General features: G+C 37.9%; 2 protein-coding genes across 2 annotated transcripts; both read right to left on the bottom strand.

The window, feature by feature from the left end:
- Positions 1-14,770: 14,770 nt before the first annotated feature.
- Positions 14,771-18,926, bottom strand: LOC145735621 (uncharacterized). The gene is made up of 9 exons (XM_081989612.1): positions 18,673-18,926; positions 18,416-18,598; positions 18,232-18,324; positions 18,053-18,115; positions 17,922-17,996; positions 17,769-17,845; positions 16,258-16,389; positions 15,421-15,580; positions 14,771-14,977 (listed from the first exon to the last, which is right to left on the bottom strand). The coding sequence occupies exons 1-9, from the start codon at positions 18,869-18,871 to the stop codon at positions 14,850-14,852; spliced, it is 1,110 nt and encodes a 369-aa protein (XP_081845738.1). The 5' UTR covers positions 18,872-18,926; the 3' UTR covers positions 14,771-14,849.
- A 3,524-nt stretch (positions 18,927-22,450) lies between these two features.
- Positions 22,451-24,065, bottom strand: LOC145735670 (uncharacterized). The gene is made up of 2 exons (XM_081989652.1): positions 23,327-24,065; positions 22,451-23,247 (listed from the first exon to the last, which is right to left on the bottom strand). Exons 1-2 carry the CDS (start codon positions 24,063-24,065, stop codon positions 22,451-22,453), a joined length of 1,536 nt encoding a protein of 511 aa, XP_081845778.1.
- Between the last annotated feature and the right edge of the window lie 326 nt (positions 24,066-24,391).

Below are 24,391 nucleotides of genomic sequence, written 5' to 3'. Positions count from 1 at the left end.
GATACCGCAACAGTTAATAAGGGAAATTTTGTACTCCCACCACTCAGAACCACTGTGTGGCCATTTGGGATTGTCAAAAACCCTAGCGAAAATAAAACAAAGATACTATTGGCAAGGGTTGCAAAATATACGTGGAACGTTTTGTAAAAGGATGTCCGGATTGCAGGCCAGGAAAGGCCAACAAAATCAAAAGCCTATCGGTCTGTTACATCCTATCCCAGTTGGCACCCCATTTGAAGAGGTTGGAATAGATTTGTTAGGTCCGTTTCGCAGAAGTAGCAGCGGCAAAACCATGATAGTGGTAGCGACAGATTACGCCACAAGGTGGGCGGAGACTGACGCATTACCGAGCGGCAAAGCCGGACCTGTAGCGAAGTTTATACTAGAGAGAATTATTACAAAACACGGTGCACCTAAGGAATTGTTAAGCGATAGAGGAAAAGTTTTTCAATCAGAATTGGTTACGGAAATGCTAAAAAAGATGGGGACAACGAGTCAGTTTACTACTGCGTATCATCCCGCAACTAATGGCTTAACAGAAAGATTTAATAAAACTTTAGCCAATATGCTATCTATGTATACCAATACTAATCAAATTAGGATGAATATCTTCCACATGTGACTTTTGCGTACAATTCTGCAAAACAGGATAGTACTAAATTTTCGCCATTCATGCTGGTATACGGTCGTGAACCTATTTTACCAACAGAAGCAAACTTGTTGCCACCCTTAGAAAGTAGTAATAGCGACCAAATTAGAGACGTTGGTTTAGCAGTCAGAAATTTGGCAGTTGAAAATATAAAACGGCGACAAAACATAGATAAATTACGTTACGATTGTAAACACCGCCATGTTGAATTTGAAGAGGGTGACCAAGTGAAAGTTTTCACCCCTATTAGGAAAGTAGGAAAAAGTGAAAAATTATTGCTTAGATGGTTTGGTCCTTATTACATAAATCGAAAAATGTCTGATGTGGACTATGAAATACGGAAGGGTATTTCACAAAAATCTAAGACTGAGGTAGTCCATGTAAGCCGAATTTTACCTTACCATGACCCCTGGACACCGGAAGGAACCTCCATCACAGAGGATCTCAATTGAACTAATACAATCAATTTATAATAATATTTCTTTATTTTTCCCCATAAATACTACAGGAAGTAAAATTTTATATTTTTTGAGTGGCTTCCTATAGCCCCGACCGCCATTTGAGGTGCTGGGAATACCGGGAACGCTTGACCCGTAACCTCCCCCTGGTAAGATTGCGGTGTAGTCGGAGGTTCATGAGGAGCTTCCTTGTCACTAGCATCTTGAGCGGGAGGGTGACCGTCACTAACCTGAGCCTCCGCCTGGGGGTCCACTGCGGCCGCGGCCTCACGAGCGGCATCTCGAGCTCGTCTTGCGGCCAATATGGCCAAAAGCGTGCCACCGCTGCCCCGGGCCCGTCCAGCTCCGTTTCCACGTTCCATCTTAATGAAAAAAATACAAAATTTGAGGAATAAAAAGTTTTTTCCTATACAATGAGTAAAATTAAAAAAAAAATTAAATAATAATAAAATAAAAATGTAACGAATAAATGGCAAGATAAAGTGAAATTCCGAAAATTCAAGAACAGATATTAGTTTAATTTTCCGTGGATGTTAAAAAATGGTTAGATAAATGATTGAATTTAAGAATGTTTAATATTTTTCTTTTGTAGGCGCCTACCTATAATTATGTATAAAGATAAACCACTGATGATTAAAAAGAGAGTATATTTTTGTCTGTATAATAATGCGGTAATAGACGTATTACCTTAGGCATATAAGTTGTTTATGCATTTGGCAAAGAATGTAATTCGCGAGCGATGAGAAATGAATGTGTCGCTGCGCGCATAAATAAATGACTAATTTAAATAGTCCGAGTTAGGAAGACGGTTTACATTATGTGCATATTGATTTTCATTACGTGATTGTTGAATCAACCGAATCATTCCCAATACACGCATACTTATATACCGAATGCTACGTTTCACCAGTTTCGGGTACCAGTAGTACCCCAAACACAACAAAGGGTTGAAACATCAGAAGTGAATTCTGCTGGCGCATCTTCTGGAGGTGCATTTGGACCACAAACTTATGGGACCACCTGAATCCCACGCAAGTCAGGTTGTCCGCAATCCGGCACTGTGCCCAAATCCGGATAACCAGGCGCAAGTGCAAGCAGTGGGGCCCATTAATCCTCAAACTAGAGAGAATCCTGAGCAAGCGGTAGCACAGCCGTTTGTTGCTCAGTTAGAGCCTTTTGGAAATATAGGGTCATATTCTGCTTATCAGCAGCAATAAGGTCTACTTATCGATTATTCTTATTGGAAATTGTACATTAATGTTTACGAGAATAATCTAGTCATGAAATTAATTTAATTATTTTTTAGCGCTATGAACTAATAAGGTGCGATAAAAAATGTCTCGCTGGGGAGGCGAATATTCTTGACACGACGTTCCGACAATCTTGTTGGTTAATGACGAACGACTAACATAACAAATAAAATATTGATAACAGTAAACGAACGTTCAAGTTGTTTACATGACTAATTTTGTTCGCGCGGTATATACACGGGAAATTACATCCCAATCCTTGCTTTACAGCATTAGGGAAATAAATTTCACACGTTCCATTTTTTATTTTTTAGGAATGGAAAATGGATCGTACATACTAACTCATAAATAAGAGTTACAAATGATGCTAAAATTAATTTTGTTATAAGACATGATATTGTATATTAAGCCTTAAGTAGCGCATATTAACCTTTGTTCTTATATTTCATGTAACACTGAGGACTATATGAGAATGAAGCCAAAGCAGACTATGATGAGCCATTATTGTTAATGGGCCTGTACGTTGATGCTGAGGTCCAAGCTAGCCGAATCATCGATTGGATAATCGACCCAGACCACAAACATTTATGGAACATTAATCATAATGGTGTTCGGTGATGTGAGATGCAAAGTTTGGCTCATAGGACTAAGCCTCTATTGAACTTTTCCCAGTGTTGCGTTATTTTGTTTTTTTTTCTGCCGGAAGCAAAGCGATTAAGGTAAAGTTCATAATTTGAACTATGTATGTTTATTACAGAAGCATAACTTTACTATATAATATTGTTAGAATAAGTACTAACTTATTATTAAGAAATGATTGTAACCAGTGTCCTTGGACAAACTTAACTGAGTACTATGGAATACTCACATATGTAAACCTACTAACCATTTATCATGATGTATGTATGTACACATGTAACTTTTAAATTTCTGTTAAGCTAACGATATATTTTTGCTATTGTTAAAATTTTTAATTATTGTTCATATAAAACTGGGTACCAGTTTTTCTAGGGCGGAGGCATATGTCACGAATGGGAAATCCATTAATTCAAAAGATGGACTTATTGACTTAAAAACATAAGAGTATTCAAGGATTGCGAAATATTAAACGCACGAGGCAAGGTCGCACCATGATGCACCGAGTGTGTCATGCACCGAGTGCATCATATCAGTGATGAGTCACCAGCACCTGCTTTGCAGGAATATGAAAAATAGGCGACGAACAATGACACACTACGTCAGCCGATCGGGTATAAAACACGCCGATTTCAGCAGTATAAGGGAAGTGTAAACCAATCGACGGTAGTGCGACCAGCTGAACCAAGAAGTCGAAATGTCGACTCTCCTCGAGAAAAGATCAAGTTAAGTAGTCCATTCTCCAAAGTTGTTCCAGCACGAAAGTGACCGAGCCAGCCGCCAGAAAATGCTAAGTCCTTAGCTTATGAATCTATGTAAGTACAATTGTTAAATTGTCAACTTTTAGTGTGTTTATCACCGTATTGTGCTGACCCATTTATGTATACTATATTTAATAGATTTAAGTGTTTAATAGAAAACTCAGTGTTTGATTCCATCCTTGAAACTGAGATCCCGGCGCGACGTTTAACGTCGTGAGTCAGTTTAATTGATGAACCCAGAAGGGCTCATAAATTAAACGTGACATTATCTCTAAATTTTCCTGGCTTTTTTGCTTTAAACCTTCAGTTTCGGTGCTCTGACGGGGTGATTGGTGTTTTTTACGGGAGGTAAGGTAGTGTTTCAGCACGCCGTATAATATGACGCCGATCACTATTCCTCCAATTAGCCACGTTGTTACGCCCAGCCAGTATTCCTGCGTGCCCCCCCGGGTGCTTGGGGGGACCCGTTTTCCGTGTGGGCTGTCTGTGCCAATGCGAGTAATGTTGGTCTTCGTAATAGTAAGTAAATTACCGCTATTGACAAGACTATGTTCCACGTGAACATGAAGGTGTGGTTGCCCTGGTGTATTTCCACGTGGTCGAGGTGTTCCTGTTTTTCCCATTCTCTGTCCATGTTCAGCCTTACTTCTTTTTCTGAGGTTAGGTTGAAATGTGGCAAGTTTGTGGTCCAGTTACTGTTTAGTGTGTGGTAGTATGTGGCGTATGGAAGCTGGGTTTTCTTCGTCTTTGCAAGGAAATCGTTTTTGGATGTCAATGTCCTTGTCTACTAATAGCTGGCACTTGCATGGTAAGTTGATTTTTAATGCCCCTGGTAGTCTTAACATTTCCTCCCCGAGTTTAGTGGTGCTTTTAGGGCAGCTGATTGTCGTGTTTGCTTTTGGGTGCGTGATGAGGAATTCTTCGGACCCCGTTTCTGATATGATCATTAGGTTTGACTGGTGGCAATGCATGGGGCAATGTTCCGCTATGTCTTCCACTGTGGATCCATGAAACAGTTTTCGAGCGCACGAAGGGCCTTGAGTTTGGTCGCCGGAGAATCTTGGTAAATAGCACAGCCTGTCTTGAAATGGTTTGCATTCGTGTAGTGCAATGCCTGTGATTTCTTTTAGGACCGTGGTTCCCTGGTTATTAGCTACGGCCATCATCAGTGGTGAGTGTTTTAATGTGCATGTCTGACCTTGCCATGCGAATGGGTTTGTCTGGAGTTGGAATAGCTGCCACTGGTGGTTTTTAGTTACTGTTGGTACCTTGACATGCACCACCAGCTGTTCTCCGGAGAAGGTGCACTCGCTTATTGGTACACGGAAGTATGATGCTAAGTTGGATACAGGTATAGCCAAATCGATGTTGTCTTTCCCTATTTCGTCTTTTATTTTATTTAGATCGCTCCTTAACGTTTCAGGTTGAATTAGTGACAGTGGTATATGTTTATGTCTACATTCTTGTATTGCGGATTGGCTCCGCATTCTTCTAATTAGTAAGATCATTTTCCTTGCCATCCCAAGATTTGCTTGTATGTTTGCCTCTAGAGACCCTGCCGCTAATTCCCTTCCTGCTAGTTCCCTTTTCCGATCCTCGTTTAGGAATTCCTCTAATATGTGCACCCTTTTTTCTGTTGTCTTGATTGACATGTTGGTTTTTTCCTGGCAGCGTTTTTGTTCTTCAGAATGTGTGCTGATTAGTTTCAGCGTATCACTCATAGTGCTATGTAGGGCATTTATATGTGCCTCCAGTTTACCCTCTTCCATGGACATTGAGTCAAGTTTTTCCTTGGTTTGACCCCGCAGCAGTAATTAAGCCCGTCCGCGATGAATCCCAGTGAGAACGTTCGTTTCTGACGTTTTTTCTTACTAGTCTCTGTCCACTCCGGGTACCATGCTGCTTTGTACTTGTCCATTTCTATATCTATTGCCCTTTCTAATTCTTCTAAGTGTTTTTTGGCTCTGTAGTATATCTGTTGGTCACTGCTCAAGCAATTATCTACTCGTCTGAACCCTGGTTCTGGGCTTAGTCTAGGTTCTGACCATGGGATAACGTATGTCAGTGGTATAGTGCCCTCATAAAGTATTGTTTCTGGTACTGTTTTCCATGTTGCTCCTGCTGACACTTCCACATGCTGTGTATCTGACGTGCCTGGCCTACAAAAATTGTTTTTATTACTGTCTCCGTTCCTTGTGGACCGACCGACTCGTGCTAGTCATTGTTCTTCCTCTTCCTTGCTTTCTACGTCTGAATCTACATCGGATATATCCCCCAATGTCCATTCATCATAGAATGGTAAAATCCTCCCTATGTGCACTATATCCGTTTTTTTTTTCCTTTTTTCTGTTTTACTTCATAGTTAACTTCACTGAGTTTCTTTATTATTCTGTAGGGTCCGAACCATTGTAGCAGTAATTTCTCGCTTTTTCCTACTTTCCTGATTGGGATGAATATTTTCACCCTATCTCCTACCTCAAATTCACCATCTCTGTGATATTTGTCGTAAATGTCTTTGTCCTTTTCCTGTTTTTTGTGGATATTCTCTACAGCAATTGCCCTTAGTAGTAGGGCTTTCTCTCGTAGTTCGTCCGTGTTCGGTTCGTCCTCAGTTTCTAGGAGGGTGGCGTCCAGTGGTAGCGTGGGGTTTCTTGCGAATATTAGTTGAAACGGGCTAAAACGTGTCGTCTTTTGTTTGGCTGTATTGTATGCGAATGTCACGAATGGCAGATAAGTGCACCAATCTGTCTGCTCTGTATTGCAGTATAGTGACAGCATGTCAGCCAACGTTTTGTTTAAGCGTTCAGTTAGTGTTATTAGTAACTTTTCAATAATAGAACCTTTAGACTGTGGTTAAACATTAGATTTTATTTAAGTTAGGGTGAACAAAAACATAAAAAAATAGCAAAAAACGTTCGCGCAGTCACAACCCTAATCTTAGGTTAAGTGTCTCTCTTCTCGCATCTTTCACACCCGTCACTGTCAAACGTCACGTTGGGATCTGAGGAAATCGGGGATAATGGACGGGAATTTAAAATCCCTTCTATTTGCACTAATACTGTGTAAAACTCCTCATACGTTAAATGTGCGTTTCCTAAAATCCTTTTCAAATGTTTCTTTGTTGCTTTAACCCCAGCTTCCCAAATTCCACCCATGTGTGGAGAAAATGCTGGTATGAATTTCCAGTTTATACCTGTATTTGTAATAGATGCTTGTATTTCTGTCTCATTTGACGATAAAAATTTAGCCAATTCAGAAAGCTCAGACTGAGCTCCAATAAAATTAGATCCGTTGTCTGAGAATACCTGGCTGGGCTTTCCTCTACGAGATGTAAGCCGACGAAATGCTCCTATAAAAGCGTCCTTACTCAGGTCTCCAACCAGTTCAAGATGGATACATTTTGTTGTAAAGCATATGAAAAGAGCTAGGTAGGACTTTATCAATTTCGCACCGCGCCCGGACTTGTTCTTTATCAAGATAGGTCCGGCATAATCCACACCTGTCACAAAAAAGGAAGGAGCTGGACAAACCCTATCCTTTGGAAGATCTCCCATAATAGGAAATTCTGTCACAGGGTTAACTCTAAAACACCGAACACATTCATGAACAGTATATCGAGCAATATTTCGACCATTTAGAGGCCAAAATCTCTGACGCACAGAGTACAGAAGCTGTTGAGGACCAACATGAAACAGTCGTTCATGTTCATATCTAAAGATTAACTTGGTCAAATGATGATCTTTTGACAAAAGAGCAGGGTGTTTTGCTTCAAATGTCAAACACGAATGCTGAAGACGACCTCCGACCCGCAAAATACCGTTTTTATTTAAAAATGGATTCAATGAAAGTAGTCGTGACTTTACAGGTAACGGTAATTTTCTTGAAAGCAAATAAATTTCATTGCCAAATGATTCACGTTGTGATATTTTGACCAAAGTGTTAGTAGCTAATTGAAGCTCGAAAGGTGTCAGGGTTTTTGAAAATCTTTCCCTAGTATGATGATTCGCAAAGCTTACTAATCTCAAACACCAAGCAGTAACTCTCTGCAAACGAATAAAATTTGAAAATTCAGATATTGGCAGAGGATCTAGAATCTGAACATTCACAAAAATAGTTCGCTGTTCTCTCAATTCTGGAATTTTACTCTCAAATACTATAGATGATTCCGGCCAATCCTGTTCACTGTTTGAAAGCCAACAGGGACCACTCCACCATTTTTCTAATTTAGACAACTCAACTGGATTGACACCTCTAGAAATATAATCGGCAGGATTGTTTTCTGTAGCCACGTGCCGCCAGTCATCTGGTGACGTAAGTTCGTTAATTTGAGATACTCTGTTTTGAACAAAGGTGTTCAACTTGCTTGGAGATGTTTTTATCCATGATAGACAAATAGTGGAATCACTCCAAAGATAAACTCTTGAAGGCCTTATATTTATAGAAGACACTACTTTGGCGTACAATTGAGCAAGCAACAATGCTCCACATAATTCTAGTCTGGGAATCGTCAGAGACTTCAAAGGAGCAACCCTGGACTTTGACATAACAAGGGCAACCCTTACAAGACCGCGACGATTTACACTTCGAAAATAGATACATGCTCCATATACAAGAATTGAGGCGTCGCAGAATCCGTGTATCTGGATATCGTCTTTATCTGGCAAAACCACTAATCTAGGAATAAAAACGTTATTTAGAAATGAAAGTTGACTCTTAAATGTTCGCCACTGAGTATCAATGTCAGAAGGAAGAGCTTCATCCCACGAAAGCTTTAATGACCACAATTTCTGCATCATAATCTTACCTATAACTATACATGGACCCAGAAGACCCAATGGGTCATAGATCTGAGCAATGTCAATTAGCACAGTTCTTTCAGTCACTGAACTCAAGCAGTTAGCTGACACGCTATAGCAAAGGTTGTCATCAAAACACGACCAGTGAAGACCCAATGTTTTAGTCTTATTACCTTCTCCAATCTGTATTACAGCCTTAGGATTTTGCTGTTGAAGGTGGGCTAATATAACTTTACTATTAGAAGCCCATTTCTGCAAATGAAAACATCCAGACTTCAAAATTAATACAATAGTGTCACAGATTTCCTTTACTTCTTCCTCAGTGTCACCCCCAGTCAACAAATCATCCATAAAAAAGTCATGCAAAATATTATATTCTCTGGGAAATTTATCCATGTGATCTAGTGCCTATTGCTTGAGACACCGTACAGAAAGCCAAGGAGCAGATCTAGTTCCATAAGTAACTGTATTTAACTGAAACTCTTGAACCTCCTCGGATGTAGTTTGTCTCCAAAGAATGCACTGAAGATTTCTTTGTGAGGGATCAATTAGTATTTGTCTGAACATTTTGATAATGTCACCACAAATTACATATACATGTAATCGAAATCGCAGTAAAATAGATAACAAGTCGTCTTGAATTACAGGACCAGTACACTGAAGATTATTTAGAGAAAGTCCTGAATTTGAAGGACAAGACCCATCAAAAACTGTTCGTAATTTTGTGGTTTGATTATTTTCATTAAAGACACAGTGATGGGGTAAAAAATTAGAAAATATAGATTCGTCATGTGTAAGTCCTGGTGACATATGACCCATAGAAAGGTACTCAGACATGAAATCATAGTATAATTCAGACAGAGTAGGGTTTTTTCCAACTTGCGTTCAAGTGAATTAAGTCGTTTTAAGGCATTAACTCTAGAATCCCCTAGAAGACCAGGGTCAAATTTTAAAGGAATTTGAACAATAAATCTTCCTTCATTATCCCGTTTTGTAGTCTCACGGAATATTTTTTCACAGGCAATGTCATCAGGAGTATGATTGTTAACATTCACAATAGGTTCCTCAATTTCCCAGAATAGTTTCAATTGATCTGACAATTCAGTATTGGACATGGAATTATTTACGATTCGATGAGAAAGTGAACAAGAAATTTGAGACTGGAAAGTTTGGGGTATGGTTCCACCAATCACCCAACCCAAAACAGTTTTCTGAAGTGTAGGCATGTTTCTACCTAATGACAATTGTCCAATACTTAAAAGTGAGAAAAATAATTCAGCACCCAAAAGCATATCTACCTTATCCGACTTGTTGAATTGAGGATCTGCTAACTTTAAATGACGTGGAATCTTAATAGTTGACACATTAATATGTTGGCTAGGCATGTTTGCATTAATTAGAGCTCGAATCAGCTAAGAAAAGGCCACAGGCGTCATCAAACGATGATGTCACGATCTCTGTACGTCTCGCTTTAAATATTGCTGCTCTCGTTACTTTCCAAGTTGTTGCAGCCAGTCAGTGGCGTGCTATTATTTTATCAGTAAAATGAAACATTTTCGTCGTTTTTAATAAAGAAAATAAAAGACAACATGTTTTTCAAAGGAATGGAAACTCCTTCTGCTTCTTTCTTCATAAATTGTAAGACGTTACTGACGATTTCACGGCCTTGGCTGTATATGATAACACCTTTCTTTCCAACCTTTTTGAAAGACATTTTGACAAAATAACGTTTTTTATTCATAACACTATGTGAACTTCAACTGCGACCATCAACAATACAACCAAAACACCAGACTAAAACGGAACCTAACCTAACCCCCTAAGTCTCCCTGTCCGCCATTACATTTTTTTAAACTTGGCAACACCGTTTAGAGTGCCGGCTAGTAAAAGCATATAAAAAGGTCCAAATGTCCCTGGCCGCTGCCGCATCTGTTTTAATTGTGTCCAAGTAAAAACCGTACTACGTTGCCAAGTGGCTTTTTGACCGCTTAACAATTTATTTTCGGGAATATTTTAATAGGACGCCTCTGATTATATCTAATGCGACGGCAACTGTAGAAGGAGAAAGAAATAGTTTTAAAAACTGTGTCATTGATGATGCGGTGGCCTTTTCTCATCTGATTCGAGCTCTACTGGTAGTATTAAACAACTAATAGTCCTTCTAAATGCTGATGTTTTTGACTGAATGGTTACTGTACACATACCCTGTATTCTAGAATATACTTCATTTATATTCTAGAATACAGGGAGATAGGATTTATACCAACCACAGATATAGTTACCTTTGAAATAACCAATCCCAAACTTTCACACAATTCTTGAGTGATAAAATTAGATTGAGACGCGGAATCTAGCAATACCCTGCAATTATGTGGTTGTAAGTTAGTATCAAATACCATCACAATAGCAGTTGACAAAATTATGTAATCATTAACACCATTTGGTGGCTTACTATTTGCACAATTAACATTGTACTGAATACAGTCAATTCCAGCAATATCATTACTATTAGGTGAATTAACAGACTCAAGTGATTGATCACAATCCTGAGGAGGTGCTTGATTAAAAAGAGAATTTAGAACAGCTTTAGTTTTTACATTAGAGTTGCATGATTGAGAAAGGTTATCAGATTTTTTGTCAAAATGCAAGAATGTTCTATGCCTTCCATTACATTTTCTATAATTTCCAGCATAACACCTTTTGTAAGAATGATCAGCTCTTAGACAATTGATGCACAGTCTTAATTGCTTTACTTTTTCAATCCTGTCCTCTATAGCTAAATCCAAAAATCTGGTGCATTTCTGAATGTAGTGACCTTTAGTCTTACAAAAATAGCATTGTGCCTTCAGCTCTGCATTAGAAGAGTTTGAAGAAGAGTTACAAGATAAACCTTCACCTCTCTGACAAGAAAATGAATGAGCATTCCGACCTTTTGGAGTAGGATGTTTTTCAGCTTTATGATCTGTAGTTAATTTCAATGTCTACCCAAAACATCATCTAACGTTAATCGAAAAATGCCCTTATTACAGATGCGTAAAATTGTATAACGTACTACCTGAACGTATTAAAATGATAACATGCGACAAAGTATTCAAAAAGGCGATTAAAAATTCCCTAATAGAACTAGAGCCTTATAACTTAAAGGAATATTATCAAAACCTGTAACAAAAATTGTAAATAAGTTAAGTCCACGGATTGTTTAATTATTGTGAAACATATGACGCTATTTCATTTATGTATAACTCATATTTGAAATAAAGAGTATTATTATTATTATTATTATTATTCACAGTTTGAGAAATTTTCTTTCTTAAATAAAATGGGTAATTTTTGGAATCTCGTTTGTTGTTTTTACATATTAAATTCTATTTGTTAACAAGAATTATAAAACTTCCTTCAAAATATTTGCGTATTTTATAGGTAGGCTTTTCAAGTAAATTTACATTTTTGGCACCTACTGGTAAAATCTCAGAACTAGTGCCTGGAGAGGTGTCCACCAGACAACTGGGAAAATCGATTTTTTCCGGTGTAACGGCACAAAAAATGTCTCTTTTCACCTTCAAAACATTTGTATAGTAGGGCTGCACTGAGGATGAACTACGGGTGCTGCGAAGTTCGACGCAACTATTATTAGAGTTAACGCAGCTTTTTTGCGAACCAGTAATCAATATGTCAGGATACTTTTCAGGTGTTGATTCTAGCTTACTTACCACATTTTCCTTTAGTGATATATCAGGAATGATTTCGTCGTCATCCTCAACTTTTGCAGGTTCACGTTCAATATTTTCTTGCAAATAACTATAACATGCTTTTCGAACAATGAATTTTCGAAAAGCATTAGTTTTTTGTATTAACCTTCCAGCCTAAATTTAAACAAATACTTTTAATGAAAAGTGGTGATTTCAATTGTACTAAAAGACTTTCCCTAGAAATATTTTTATTCTTTAGTACTTCGACAGCTAAATCAAATTTGACTATACGTTTTGATTTGGCTGCAATATCCGTCTCTCCTTGTTCATCATTCCTGTTAAAATATTTCACAATGTACTCCTTATTTCTACTAAGATATAAGGCAACCACGCTAGGATACTTAAGTTTCGGAGTTTTAATACTTCGTGCTATTTCTTGTATTAAATCCTATTTTGAACTCAATCTTAATAAATCCAAACCTTTAATATTTGGACAAATTGCTACTGCAGTGCTCAAAATGTCGTCAATATTACAATTATTATTAAACATTACGAGATTAATAATTCACTACACCTATTTATCTACTAACTCGGTTTATGTAAATATGAACTGAATTATTGGTCACTACTAATTGGTACGTGATATAGAAACAAATATGAGCAATTTTCCAAAATAAAATATAACAGAAAATTCCTACCTTACGCACGAAAATCTACTTTGCTACGAGTGCGAGTTTCAATGGTTTCTTTTATACCGCGGCATCGGTTTTTACACCACCATTTAGAAAATCAAAACGCCAGGTACCAGGTACATTATGAGTCCTATAAACGAACCAAAGGGCGTTGTGATACACTATGATTAGTTTTGAATTAAATTAAATCTGAATGTCATATGCGCTGGCTTGCTAGACTAGTGAATTCAAAATTATAACAATCCTATACCTAACTTCAACCGTTTCTGACTTATCAACAGTTTTTCCTTAAAGTGTAAATATCGTACTTCATACTAATCTGAATACGAACACCTGCTTGTGCAAAGTTTGAAGCAGTGTTGAACTTGACAAATATCTGTGACATGTTGTAGTTATGGAATCGACAACTAGTCATTATTACCAAGCAGGTGTCCGTATTCAGATTAGTATGGACTACTATTGAATGCGCCCTTTTAAGAAAATAAGTCAGAAACGGTTGAAGTTAGGTATAGGAAATGTATACATGGATTTGTTCTAAATTTAAGGTTCTTTTATTACAAACCAGAAAACACCGATGGATCCATTGAAAAAAAATGGACTTTTTGCAGTTTTTTTATCTGTCCGACTAAAAGGTAAATATTAACCATTCTGTAGGTTTTTTCCATTTTTTGTGTCTGGGCTTTTCAACCATGTAGTATTGTCTAACTGAAGACAAAAGGTCACATCAGCAGAACTTGAGAATTTAATTAAAGTTTAGACCACCGTTTTGCTGACGAACTGAACGGTGCAAGATAGGTATAGGGAAGTATTAACATTAATTACTAGGGTACAAACAGGGGGTTGTGAGCAGGCCTTACCTTTTGAAGGTCGAAATAAAGTATTGTGGAGACGACTGCGTATCATTCCCTTCCTTTTGTACTTGTACAACTCCACTGAAAGGATATGGACTACTACTTCTTTTTTAAAAAATATTGAGTTGTTCTCTAGATACTTCTAATTAACCATCACCGTGAATCACCCTGTATAGTATATTATTAAACATTCGTAGAAAATACCTATTTATGTAACCAGTTACGAAAAGTTCGATTTTGTGTAACGAATGAATGTTTGTAGGGCGAGCACAGCGAGGTCCTACAATTTGAATGAATTACACAATAAGAGATTTTCGAAACGTGTTGCATACATAATTTTTTCTAATTTTGACCAAAAAGCTGTGAAAACCATCTTCCCAGTAAACACAAATTGGTCCTAGAGAAGTCCCAAGTACAGCATCATCGGATGTTAATAAAATCCCACGGACGTCCCGTATGATCCCATTACGTTCCTAGGATATATCTAGGACGTTTATTTGGAACAGTTCGGAATGTAATTGGGATTATCCCTAGGATGTCTTGCAGGATGATCCTTGGGATCATCAATGGGACTTTTTCAGGGCATCCCTTAAATGTCTTTGTAAGACGTGTATGGGATTAAGCATATACCAGGTGTCCCTGACAGGTGCGGAAAAAATGCTAACACAAATTCTTGAGGCTTAAATATGACGATATACTTACCTCAGTCCAAAAGTCGATAATTACGGAGATACAGGGTGTCAAAAATTCAATTTTGTTTTAGATTTGTGACAATACACCAATTATTAAAGGAAATATTTCGGAAAAACTAAAACCCTATTGAACTTTTGACATTCTGTAGCTCCGAAATTATAGACCTTTGGACTGAGGTAAGTTTTGGGTTATATCGTTATATTTATAAGTCTCAAGAATTTGTAGTAGCAATTTTTCCGCACCTTTCAGGGACACCCTGTATATATAATGACATTTATTTTATGTCATTATATATAACATGTGTTTTATTTTATAAACTTAAATGCTAAATGTTATTTTATTGAAAAACTAGTTCAAAAAGATATTCGCGAAAATTAAATTGAAGAGTTGAGGCGGCTGTTCTGCCGTTTAAATCGTTCAGGAGCGTGCCTCAGCCAATTGGCAATTTCTACTTCGATTTCTTTTTTGGTGGCAACTATTTGTATTATTGGATATATCGATTCTACTCAAAATTTCAAGCATGTTTTAAGAAGCATGATACCCTATACCTATCTTCAACTGTTTCATTTCAGTGGTAGAATTAACCAAATAGTTTTAGAACACATCATAAAAATTGCGCTGCATATATTGTCCGCAATTTTCCTCAATATATCTTTCATGAACTCTAATTGTATGATTTACTACTTATAGAGACGCCATTTTCTTGGAAACAGTTGAGGATAGGTTGTACAATATGCTTGGAACAAAAAAGTTACTGATCAGAATGTAATCAAAGTTTTTGAAACACACTACACGCAGTTAAACAACTGTTTTAACTGCTGTTCAAACATGCAAGCAATAATAAATAATGCATACATATACTTCTAAGAGAAAGAAAATATTTAAATGCTCCTACTCAAATTAAACAAGCTAAAATCATGAAAATGTATTATTTTATATGCTTACCTATAACACCTCGGGCAAGTTTCAATGCTTGAAAAGAATGTTTATCCTTTTTTCCTTGCCAACTATAAGTTGATGCCAGTTGGTTTGTTAAAATTTTATTCAGAGCCCGGGAAAATGCGTCGCCTTTGTGGGCCCCTCCAAGTAATTTGACAAATTTAACCTGAAAACAAGGTGTTCAAATCTAAAGATTTATTAATATGAGATGTCTTATATAAACTCTACAAAATCAGCAATTTTGTTAATTTGACAAAACCTAAATTACTGATATACAGGGTGTCCGGAAAATACGTGTACAACGTTTGACGAAAGACTCCTGACGTCAAAATATGTCGATCTAAGCCGACTTAGTTATATCCAAAATTGTCTCGTTTAGCCGGTAGAGGGCGTCAAAAATTTGTAAAAATATTGGTTTTTTACTAAATTACGTGAAAACCTGCTAATCGATTTTAATGAATTTTAGTATGTAGACTAATACTATAAAATGACGTTTTCTAGTAGTATAGTCACCGGCTGTAAATAAGTGGACGTGTTATAAAGGTGATATAATACGTCAACATTTCTCCTAATTTTTTATATGAACGGCGTTATGACAACCCAGATATTTTTGTCGAGTGACCGAAAGTATTTTACATACTAAAATTCATTAAAATCCATTAGCAGGTTTTCACGTAATTTAGTAAAAAACCAATATTTTTACAAATTTTTGACGCCCTCTACCGGCTAAACGAGACAATTTTGGATATAACTAAGTCGGCTTAGATCGACATAGTTTGACGTCAGGAGTCTGACGTCAAACGTTGTACAAGTATTTTCCGGACACCCTGTATAGGTACTTACAAATTTATTACAATTCTCTTCTACTTCTAAGAAAGTTTCCAATACTTCCACATTGGAGACTGGAAATCCTGAAAATAATTGATCTTCGTATGGATTTAATTCGTCATCGTTATTATTTCTACTTTCAATAATTTATTTTATTTATTTATTTAGGTACACTTTACAAACACCCTAGGCGGTACTTAAAAGTAAAGGAACAGTTGAGCTAAAACAGTCGCTCATAAGGTAACAAAATAACTTTCAAATCGCTTAAGGTAACAAACAGAATATCTGGTATCACATTAGAAGAGATCAGCTCATTGCACTGTAAAGTCATATCGCTGAGGGGTGAAGCCACAGACCTATTATCAACATAGAAAAGGCTGGGGGATAAAATTCTTAAATTAATTTTAGGAACTTTGAAATTTATATAATTAATCAGATCACAGCCAGAATATTTAGTGTTATTTACAATGTGGTGGATGAAGAGAACAGCCTGAGTTTTCCTCCTAGCACCAAGAGCAGTCAAGTCAAAAGTGACAAGCATGGAATTGTACGACACTTTAAAAGGATACACATTGTTTTGTTTTACGTATAAAAGAACCTTTTTTGAACCTTCTCAATTTCATTGCTATTAGAAAAATCAGCTGGTGACCAAACATTAGAGGCATATTCAAGATGTGGCCTGACCAGTGCAGTATAAAGCTTGATGATTGTATCGATGTTGAAATCTTTGGAAATACGTATGACAAAACCCAGTAATTTAAACGCCTTGTTTATTATATAGTCATAATGGTTATTGAAAGCAAAATTACTTTGAAATTTAACTCCCAAATCCTTGACCTCATTGCATCTTTCCAATTTAGAGCCTGCTATATAGTAATCTCCAGTTACCAGCGTACGCTTCCTGCTGTATGTGACAATAAAACATTTTTTAATATTCAGTGTCATATTATTGTTATAAAACCATGCAGCAACTTCATCCAAGTCACCCTGGAGAATGCTACAATCAGCATCGTTGCCTATCTGTCTAAAAATCTTAAAGTCGTCAGCAAATAACAAGCCGGTAGAGCCTCGCAGGCAATTCGGTAAGTCATTAATAAAAATCAGAAAAAGTAAAGGCCCCAGAATACTCCCCTGGGGTACCCCAGAAGTTGCAACATAATAATCGGACAATGAGAAGCCCACTTTAACAGTCTGCACACGACCAAGCAGGTAGGAACTCATGAGCCTCAGCACTCCACCAGAGAACCCCGCCTCCTCAAGCTTACGTAGTAGTACACAGTGATCGACCTTATCAAATGCCTTTGCACAATCAGTATAGATGACATCTAGTTGCTGTTTATCACGCAAGGCATCTGCCACATGCTCAGAAAAAACGCACAGGTTGGTAACTGTTGATCTGTCAGGCAAAAAACCATGTTGATACTTCGACATGTCACAGCGCACATATGAATATATAAAATTATAGATAATCCTCTCAAATATCTTACTAAGAGAATTTAGTAAGCTGATAGGCGTAAGCTGATAATAGTAGAGACATCTTTCTGGAGGATGTCTATTTTTACATTAATCTTCGAAATCTCTCTAAAAATAGATCGCAGCAAATCTGCAAACAATTAGAATTATTAATTAGTTAAAACGTACACGTTGTCAAACATTGAGCAAATAACTAATTTTTTTACCATTATTAATCGTTATAGCAGATTGTGTAGCAACAGGTGTTACAGGAGTAGAGACAGGAGTAATATTTCCCTCACCTTTGAACAAAAAATTGTATTGAAATTTAACTGTAACAAAAACACAAAAAACTTACAGTAAGGAGAAGTAGGCCTACGGACCGAAAATCTTGCTGAGCAAGCAGAATTGTTTTGAACACCTAAAAAAGTTTGTATACATAAAATTTGAAAATATTGTAGTAAAAACTTTCCTGCAGTACAGTGTTTAAAAACAAAAACTGTAACTTAAAAATACAATTAGAAGTAGTAATCATACCTGCACATCTTGGAGTATTATTTTCATTATGTTCATTAAGCAAGTAGCTGTTTGCATCTTCTGTTGATCGTTTTGAAACCAATTTGTTAGTTGCTGCAATGGTAATGAAAACATTTAAAATACTGAGATATTTTGTTTTATATAGATATTTTGTCATTAATAGGTACTAAATATGATTAATAACCTGGATACTTGGGCATACTAATGCCTATTTGCTCATCATCTGAACTTTTATTGCTACTGCTCGTGGATAGTATTCGCTTATTCTTGCGCTTCCTGTTGCGATGTGTTGTCTCATCATTCAATTCACTCAGTGAAGAATACTCTTCAGCGATTTGGCAACTTTGCCTTGCTTTTATGAGGGTATCTGCAAAACAGTGTGTTGGTACAGTACAGCTTTCTTACTAGAATAGAATAATATACAACTACTATTTTACTTACCATAAGATTTCATGTTTCCTCCTGGAAATCGAATTTTAAATAATTTCCAGGTTTTTGCATCTGGTTCTACGCAGTCCCCAATTTTTGTGGCAATTCTGTCATCATTGGGTGGCCAGAAACACAAATTCTTATTCGGTATTAGCCATGACGTAGGTATGACTTCGACCGAGTTCTCATCAATAATACTAACTGTCCACATGATCAAAACTATGGTTCTAAAGAAAAAAACTTTTTACCACTAAACTAAACACAAATCACAAACATTACATAAAATACCTAATCTACACCCTGCACTCAATTAACCAACAAAAAAAGATTTTTCTATCCTAATTTACACTTAAATCTACAACAAATTAAATCCGAAGTACAAGAAACGTCTATGGCATAAGGATGAATGAAATGAAGTGTGTTATTAATAAAAATCAGTAAATAAGTTCTAAAGTAAATCACTTACAAACAAGCAAGTAGTATGAAACCTAAGATGAATATGTAACTTTACTGCACTTTTCATATCCGAAATATTTTTGTTTTATTAAACTCACCATTAAACAACAAATACTTTTAAAAAAAAAATATGTGAGCGAAAATGCACTGAGTATAGTCTGACTGAGGTCTGATACTATTGTTCACTGTGCAGCAAAGGTATAACTACAAATACATCAGGAGAAAAAACAAATTTAACAAACTTTAATTCAACTTGTTCAATTGGCCAGAAATTGAGCCTACTGTCTAGATTCCACACTTCACAAAATTCTCAGATTTGAAGAAGACATGGTTCAATAAAAAAATTGTCGATTTCCAGAAACCTCTTTCCTATTAAACACATTTGATTAGTACTTGAAAGTACAAAGTTTTCTATTAAAATAATATGGCCATTTCTGAGACCACATACATTATTTGGAGAACTTGCTTTAAGAACAAAATTTGGAAATTGGTACTCTGAGTATTGTAAATCAATAGATTCGTTATCCACTAATGGCCCATTGTTATGCTTTTTATTGGGTCCTTTGTTTTTTTTTATCCTAGATACAATATTTATATTGGCTACATTTGCTTCAAAAAAACGATTAATAACTTGCTGAATGGGACAACTTGGCTTTCTAATAATCTTTTTAATTGTTTGTAAAAAAATTTCAAAAGGAAAAGCACTGTAACTGTCCAAAGAACCAAAAATACGGACATCATCCACAACATGAAGAAGGTTGTGAATATTATGTACAACATGCTCTATACCATATAAAATTTTAAATGTTTTAACAAAGTATTTATTTAAAGAATGAGCATAGATAAGTTGGGTTTCATCTGCATCAGGATTACATAAAATAAATGTTGAAAGTTGAAGTGCCAAGAAATTACCATAATATCTTCTGGGCAACACACCTTGCAGCACTATAATGCCAGAATACAGTAAAAACTGTCTAAATTCTGTGGCTTTCCAACAATTAGCTTCTTCTAATTTGCGAGGTTTTCTACAAAATTCTACAGGAATATTTTTTGATTGATTTATTAAGTTTTCTGAAATTTGAGCAATTTTAAAAGCTGATAACTTAAATGGAGGTTTACCATTTAGCCAGAGTAAAATCATTTTTTTCATTATTCCTAAGCAATGAAGATGCATATAGTCCAATGGGAAAGAAGATATTAGACATAATTGTGGAATTTCAAGCAAAATGGTTGTACCAGTGTGATGTTCCACTTGAGTTTGATTTAAAAATTCATCATGAGTACGTAATACAACATCAGTGTCAGGAAAACACATCTGATTTTTGAAAAACTCTCCTTCTTGAGTGCACTTTGTGCATGAAAAATACCCCGTATGGTCTATTCTCGCTGGGGACAAGTAACTGTCCTGGGAGGCGGGCGGGCGTACCAAATACCATTTCGGATGCGGTGCAAGCGATATCCGGCTTGAACGTATTGCGGAGGCTAAGTAACACCAGAGGGAGGGCTTCCACCCAAGAAACCACATCCGCGGCAATCAAGACTGCCTTGAGTGTGCGATGAAAGCGCTCGATGCATCCATTTGCTTGTGGGTGGTAAGCGGTTGTTGTGTTAATGTGCTGGACGCCGAGCATGACGTTGAGCTGTCGAAAAAGTTGGCTTTCAAATTGGCGGCCTCGATCTGTCGTCACCGTCGCAGGAACACCAAAACGGGAAATCCAACTCTCCAGAAGTTTACTTGCCACAGTCTCGGCGGTTATTTCTTTAATCGGGAAAGCTTCTGGCCACCTTGTAAAGCGGTAAATGATCGTAAGAAGGTATCGGTAGTCATGACTCGGTGGAAGGGGTCCTACAATGTCTATATGAATATGTGTGAATCGATCGTCAGGCATACCTAGTGGTGCTATCGGTGTCCGAGTATGTCGTCCAACTTTGGCTCGTTGGCACTGGAGGCATTCTCTACCCCATTGCTTCACTTGTCGGTTCATGTTGTGCCAAACGAAACGCTCTGCAATCATCCGCAATGTTGCGGCGTGTCCTGGATGTGCTTGGTCATGAAATTTGCGAAAAACATCTCGATGGAAAGCAGCTGGTACATACACGCGTATGCGTCCATCTTGTATAGAACAGTACAGCGGCTGCTGGCTATCCGGTGGAATAACACGTTGAAGTCGTAGGAAACTGTTTGGGTCACATAAAATTCGTTGCAGGTCATCATCGGTAGTTTGGGCGTCAGCAAGGCGGTCAAAATCAATTGTAACGGCTGCGGCTACAGCGTCTACTTCGGGGCGGGAAAGGCAGTCAGCAACTACGTTATCTACTCCCTGAACATGTCGAATGTCGGTGGAGAATTGTCCTATAAATTCCAGCTGTCGAATTTGTCTCGGGGACTGACGATCATGTCGTTGCTGGAGAGCATATACAGGGTGATTCCAAAGTTGGTGCTTTCCTTTCACTTGCGAATAGGGCTTCTAAAAATAAGTTTTTTTTTCCTTTGACGCTTTTCGAAATATGAACAATAACGAAGTTACAGGGTGTCAAAGTTTTGCTGAAAAAAAAAAACAAAATAAAAAATAACTTAAATTTATTTTAATTTTAATATTATTTTGATTTTAACTAACTACAGGTTATTCCTTATCAACAGACATAAACAAAAACAAAAGATTTCAGCCGCCTTTGAACTAAGTTTTAATAATTTGACATTTTAAATTAAAACAGCATTTAATTTTAGGCACGCATTAAGACGGTTTTTATTTTTTTACTCGAAAGCGGTGCGTCGTAGCAAAAAATAATAAAAGGGGTTTTATTTTTAGAATTGAACAAGGAGTTCAATAATAAATTTTATGTTGAAAAAAAACCAGTAGGGTAATATTTTTTTTCGAAAATGTTTTAAAAAAAATTGTACGCGCGCCACTTGTAAATGCAAGGAAATTGTTGTTTCTTGGAAAATTTTCTTTCCACGTAGCTACTGACACCTACAAAATTTTGTCTAATTACTTCAAGTGGTTTGGCCAAAATCATTAAATTTTAATTTTTTCAGTAAAACTTTGACACCCTGTAACTTCGTTATTGTTCATATTTCGAAAAAGCGTCAAAGAAAAAAAAAACTTATTTTTTGAAGCCCTATTCGCAAGTGAAAGGAAAGCACCAACTTTGGAATCACCCTGTATTAAAGGCTTGTGGTCAGTGTAGATGGTGAACTGCCTTCCTTCGAGAAAATTGCAGAAGTGCTGAATGTCACAGAATATAGCTAGCAATTCTCGATCATAGGTACTATAATTCCGTTCGGTTCTAGATAGCTTACGGGAGCAAAATGAAATCGGTTGCAAGTGTCCACCTACCAGTAGGTAGTAGGTAAAGGCAGGATACCCGTCGGTGAGATTGTTACACCTAAGAAATTAGCTACTTGGGTCCGGAATTTAGATTTTTCCTGGTTAATTTGGAGTCCATTTGGCTCTACAATGCGGAGAACTGTTGCTAAGTGCTCTTCATGATCGACTTCCGTTGCCGAAGCTACTAAAATGTCATCAATATAGACGTATACAAAGGGGCATCCACGGAAAAGATAGTCCAGATAACGTTGCAGGGTTTGGGCGGCGTTCCGCAAACCAAATGGCATTTGTAGGAATTCATACAACCCAAAAGGCGTCGGCACAGCCGTAGTTGGGACATCCTTCGAGTAGACGGGAATCTGGTAAAAAGCACGAACGAGGTCAATGGTCGAGAAGATTCGCTTACCGTGCAGTTGATTGGCAAAATCTTGTATGTGTGGTACTGGGTACCGGTCGGGCTTGGTAACAGAGTTCAGGCGGCGAAAATCTTCGCAGGCGCGCCACTGGCCGTTGGGTTTCTGAACCATATGCAGCGGGCTAGCCCAAGGTGACTTTGACGGTCGGATAATGCCAGCTTGCATTAGGTTGTTAAACTCGATACGAGCTGCTTGTAGACGATCTGGTGGAAGTCTACGCGGCTTGGAATAAACTGGACTGCCTGTGGTTTCTATATAGTGTTGTACCATTTCGGAATCTCCAGGAAGGGAGACTGAATGCTCATAGGGGTGAGCAGTGGACAGCCCTACTTCTAGAGCTCTGACCCTACGAGAAACGCACTTTACGTTGGCGGGTATCTTCGGACCTATAAGTCGTTTGTTACGCAAATCTACTGAGATACCAAAATGTGATAGGAAATCAGCGCCTAGAATAGCTGTAGTGACATCCGGAAATCCCGTCGTTATCGGGAATAGTCGTCGTCTGGACAGATTGAGAGGAAGCCTGGGGGTCGGACTGCGGTTGAGATGGTGAATGTCTCTGGTTTGTCTCAATTTTAGTGGATAGGGCACTCATTTGACTAGTTAAGTCGGCTACTACCTTCTCCATTGAGGATTTCGTTTCTATAGGCATAATCGGGGAGTTTGCACTAAGTGTGAACTTGTCGGCCTTTTTGGCAAGTTCCTCTAGGTCGCCATCGAGGATAGAAATGACTCCCCTGATCTGAGAAGGTAGACGGTCAAGCCAAAGGTTTTTTAATACCTGTGTACTGATGCTATCTAGGGTGAGGGCTTGCATACGGTGCAGCAATTGACTAGGTTTGAGGTCGCCCAGTGTCATCTCCATAAGTCGGTGGATCTTCTCGTCTTCACTGGTACCATACCTGTCCAATAAGCGAGTCTTCAGGTCGTTATAGGCCCTACCACTAATAGGATTCCGCAAAATGTCAGACACTTCGATTAGAACGTCACTATTCAAGCTTGCGACAGTGTGGTCAAATTTGCAGCCATCAGATACGACCCTAGCTTGTCTGAATTGTGCCTCTAGGCGTAGGAACCACAGTTCGGGTTCGGCACGCCAGAAGTCGGGTACCTTGATACCCACTCGGGCACCCATTACGGTATGGTCCTGGTCAGGCTGATCGGTGCCAGTAGCCGGGGCTTGAGGAGTGTCGGAGCCGTCCATCATACGTTTTGTCGAGTATTTATGGTCGGGTGATGTGTTTTAAACAGCGGAGAATTGCTAGCTCGGGACACGAGGTCACTAACCTTACTGGAGCCGTCAGCGTCGGAACGGGCTTTGTCGGGGCTACCAGTGTGGTCGTTCTAGACGTCGTTGGGCGTGCTGGGGCCTGGGCTCTTGTCGTGGGTCCTGCCTTGGCCGTCGTCGGGGTCACCAATGTGGCTGGTTGTCAAGGGACATCGAAAATAAGTCGCTCTTGTAACACTAAACACTAACTGTTTATTATTCAGTTACACACATAAACTACAAGAAAACTACAAGAAATTCGA

The sequence above is a fragment of the Ips typographus genome, linkage group LG11 (genome assembly GCF_016097725.1).
Source record: "Ips typographus isolate SLU linkage group LG11, UJ_Ityp_2.0, whole genome shotgun sequence".
In the NCBI taxonomy this organism is placed as follows: domain Eukaryota; kingdom Metazoa; phylum Arthropoda; class Insecta; order Coleoptera; family Curculionidae; genus Ips; species Ips typographus.
The sequence above is the reverse complement of the archived record's forward strand: the minus strand, read 5'-3'. Positions and strand labels throughout refer to the sequence as shown.

Coding starts and splice junctions, on each gene's coding strand:
- LOC145735670 (XM_081989652.1), bottom strand. CDS start 24,065: ATGGACGGCTCCGACACTCCTCAAGCCCCGGCTACTGGCACCGATCAG. Junction 23,248..23,326: donor TAACGACGGGATTTCCGGAT/GTCACTACAGCT, acceptor AACGACTTATAG/GTCCGAAGATACCCGCCAAC.
- LOC145735621 (XM_081989612.1), bottom strand. CDS start 18,871: ATGTGGACAGTTAGTATTATTGATGAGAACTCGGTCGAAGTCATACCT. Junction 17,997..18,052: donor TAGGCCTACTTCTCCTTACT/GTAAGTTTTTTG, acceptor TTTTGTTCAAAG/GTGAGGGAAATATTACTCCT. Junction 16,390..17,768: donor TCCAGAAAGATGTCTCTACT/ATTATCAGCTTA, acceptor TAAATAAAATAA/ATTATTGAAAGTAGAAATAA.